Here is a 3512-nt window from a genome sequence, read left to right on the forward strand (position 1 = left end):
TATCCAAAACTATAAATCCAAAATATTTTACTCCGGTGAAATAACTAAAAGTAAAATAAAGCTAGAAATACTTGTATTTAGTAAGCCAGTTACAGAAAAAAAAACTATCTCTCAAAGACACTTTCAAGCATTCCTTTTTACCACCCTTGTATTTTTCACCCATTATTTGAGAAGCATTTGACACTGAGGAATCATTCAAAGCAACAATTCCCTGGGGAGAAGGAGACAGCCACGATCAAAGAGAGCTCAATCATCTCCAAAGGTGATTAACTCCTAAAATTGTGACCCAGGCATCAGAAGTGGGGCCTGCCCTTTTGGTCTTCCACCTACCACCTCAGGCTGACTAAGGTGTTATTTTTCACCACTTTGTGAATTAGATTTCCTTTCAACCCTGTGTTAATTATTGCCTATTTCACAAGTACGCCTTTATGTGGCGTGGAAAAACTATACAAAATACTTTGTTCCAAGGTGGCCTCTAATGATACTACCAAAGGTCGCAATCAATGACAGTTAATTTACTGAGTGCCAGAATGTGCAGAGGAGTAGAAGTACCTGACCCTTTTTCAGTTTAAGTTGTAATCTTATAAAAAATAATTAAATTCATTAATGTTTCTATATAGGGGAATGCTGACAAACAATTGTGTAACAATATCATTGTCTAAATTATGAAGCTTCAAAGAAACTTGGCTGAAAGACTAATAGATCAGGTTAACTACATAAGAATATTAAGGGGATAAAGAGCCATATAAAACCAAAAAACAGGCCAGGCACGACGGCTCAGGCCTGTGATCCCGGCACTGTGGGAGGCTGAGGTGGGCAGATCACTTGAGGTCAGGAGTTCAAGACCAGCCTGGCCAAGATAGTGAAACTCCAGCTCCACTGAAAATATCAAAACTAGCCAGGAGTGGTGAGAATATGAACGGTTGAGGCTGAGACAGGAGAATTGCTTGAACCTGGGAGGCAGAGGTTGCAGTGAGCCAAGATTGTGCCCCTGTACTCCAGCCTGGGTGCAGAGTGAGAATCCATCTCAAAAAAACAAAAAACAAAGCAAACAAAAAAACACATCCAAAAACAGGGGAGTGACATGAATTGTCCTGGATTAACTTCTTTAATTTTTTTATTTTATTATTATTATTTTTTTTTTTTTAGATGGAGTCTCACTCTGTCACCCTGGCTGGGGTGCAGTGGCGGCTAATTTTTGTATTTTTAGTAGAGACGGGATTTCACAGTGTTGGCTGGGCTGGTCTTGAGCTCCTGACCTCTGGTCATTGGAGGATTAACATTTTAAAGGTAAGCTCATTTACTAACACCATTTTCCAAAATTGTTTAATCTAGTTAGCTTTCACTTCCCCCTAATCTCATGATCCTGTCTCACTAAAAATTATGCTTTTGAGGCAAATTAATGAGCTTCATTTATTTTCTATGATTCTGTGTTTTGACTTACTTGTTTAGTTCATCTGACAAAGATTCTCTGCGTTTTAATTCTTCCAGATACAGCTCCTTATATTTTTCCAATTCTGTTGTATTACAGTCTGCTTGTGAAGTTTTTGCTTTGTAGAGTTTGAATTCCAGATCTTTAATTCTAAGTTCCATCTGACTTTTCATAGCAGCATTGCTTTCCTCTGTTAACAACTGTAACTTGTCATGAGCTATTTTCTGTGTCTAAAACAAATTGAAAGGGTACATTAAACAAATAATTATAACCTGAATAATTATTGTGTATTTGTTTCTTTTTGTTTTGGGTCAGTGATCTAGAGAGCATTTCTAAGTATGTGAAAAAAGCAACTGAAGTTTAATATATTTATTATGAGTATCAACTAAATTAATAACAATCTGAATTGTAAAAAAATGAAATCATGCTTATGGTAGTACTCATGAAATGTAACACTCCAAATAATAATAAAATCAATTTAAATTCTGAAAAAATGAGCAATGTAACTTAAGAATACTTCAAGAGTATAGTATAATTTCTAAATCACATTTTTCTTTCTCTATTAGTCTTGTTTCATGCCACTTGTCTTAGTAATCAAATGATTCACTAATGAGAATCATTATTACGGAAGATCAATTTAGTTACAATAATGATGGCAAGTGAAATATTTAAAGAGAGAAACAGATACCACCTTCCTTCTAGAAATCTACCAAACAAATTGCTATAAGCGAAGTAGAGGAAACACATACTATGTATGTATCCAAAATATAATTTGCAGTGAAATGAATGAAGGCACATTACTGATAATAAACTAACCTGTAAAATTAGACCAGTGGTTTCCAATTGTCCTGCTGTCTCCTGCCTTGCTCTTTCGTTGACCGCCTGTTTATAGTGTTCCAATTGGTCACATTCTAACATATTCCCTTCCATGTGACTTTTGAGATTTACTAGTTCTTCTTCCAACTTCTGATCCCTCTGTAGTGTTTTGCACTTTTCTTGCATTGTTTTCATATATAATAATGCCTGTTGAAGAATTTCAATCTCTGCATCCACATGTAGACCTTCTGAAGATGCAGTTTCCACTGCTTCTGTAAGATCAGGCTGCATAAGTAAAATAATATGGTTTTGTAATGAAGAAAGAAGACAGAATAGTCTAACATAAAACTAATCATTTTTTAAATAAATTCAGTTGCAATCAAATGTTATCTATACTGTAGTAGATTCTTAAAACATGGATCTTTGAATTACTTAGAAAATCAAAAACAAATTTAAAACCACCAGGAATCACAAAAATGTATGTTTTACTCACATCATCTTTGCCACACAATATTTTTACGTGATAGTAGGCTTTCATTTTCCTGATTGTGTAATGTATTTCCTCTTTAAAATGGCTCCAAGTCACTTCTTTATTGTTTGTTTTTATTGTTCTTGTTTTTGTTTTTTTGAGGTGGGATCTCGCTCTTGTTGCCCAGGCTGGAGTGCAGTGGCATGGTCTTGGCTCACTGCAACCTCTGCCTCCTGGGTTCAAGCGATTCTCCTGCCTCAGCCTCCTGAGTAGCTGTGATTACAGGCACCTGACACCATGCCCAGCTAATTTTTTGTATTTTTAATAGAGACGGGGTTTCACAATGTTGGCCAGACTGGTCTCAAATTCCTGACTTTGTGATTCACCTACCTCAGCCTCCCAAAGTGTGGGATTACAGGCGTGTGCCACTGCACTCCGTCTAAGTCACTTCTTAGTACAAAGTCTCTTGCCCCCTCACACCCTTTGTCATTCCCCATAATTTCTAAAAAAGTTTTAGGAACACCATATTAAATTATCCAAACCTAAGCCAATAAATCACTGTAAGAAGAAGACTTGAAAATAAGACTCTAATTAATGAATCTTTATGATAAAACCTCCAACAGATTAGGCACAGAAGGAACATATTTCAACACAATAAAGGCCATATATGGCAAAACCACAACTAACATTACACTGAAAGAGGAAAAGCTGAAAGTCTTTCCTCTAAGAACTGGCATAAGACAAGGATACCCACATTCAGCACTCATATTCAACACAGTATTAGAAGTCCTAGTC

General features: G+C 36.1%; 1 protein-coding gene across 2 annotated transcripts in view; it reads right to left on the bottom strand.

The window, feature by feature from the left end:
• The window catches only part of LOC108521987 (ankyrin repeat domain-containing protein 26-like), a 10254-nt gene extending 7870 nt beyond the window's left edge, over positions 1-2384 (bottom strand). For both annotated transcript variants that reach the window (XM_017862091.1, XM_017862092.1), the window contains exons 1-2: positions 2249-2384; positions 1445-1662 (exon numbers count right to left, since the gene is read on the bottom strand). In XM_017862091.1, coding sequence (XP_017717580.1) covers positions 1445-1662; positions 2249-2362 — 332 coding nt within the window. In that variant the 5' untranslated portion in view covers positions 2363-2384. The remainder of the gene's footprint in view (positions 1-1444; positions 1663-2248) is intronic.
• Between the last annotated feature and the right edge of the window lie 1128 nt (positions 2385-3512).

The sequence above is a fragment of the Rhinopithecus bieti genome, unplaced genomic scaffold (assembly GCF_001698545.2).
Source record: "Rhinopithecus bieti isolate Rb0 unplaced genomic scaffold, ASM169854v2 scaffold_63377, whole genome shotgun sequence".
In the NCBI taxonomy this organism is placed as follows: Eukaryota; Metazoa; Chordata; class Mammalia; order Primates; family Cercopithecidae; genus Rhinopithecus; species Rhinopithecus bieti.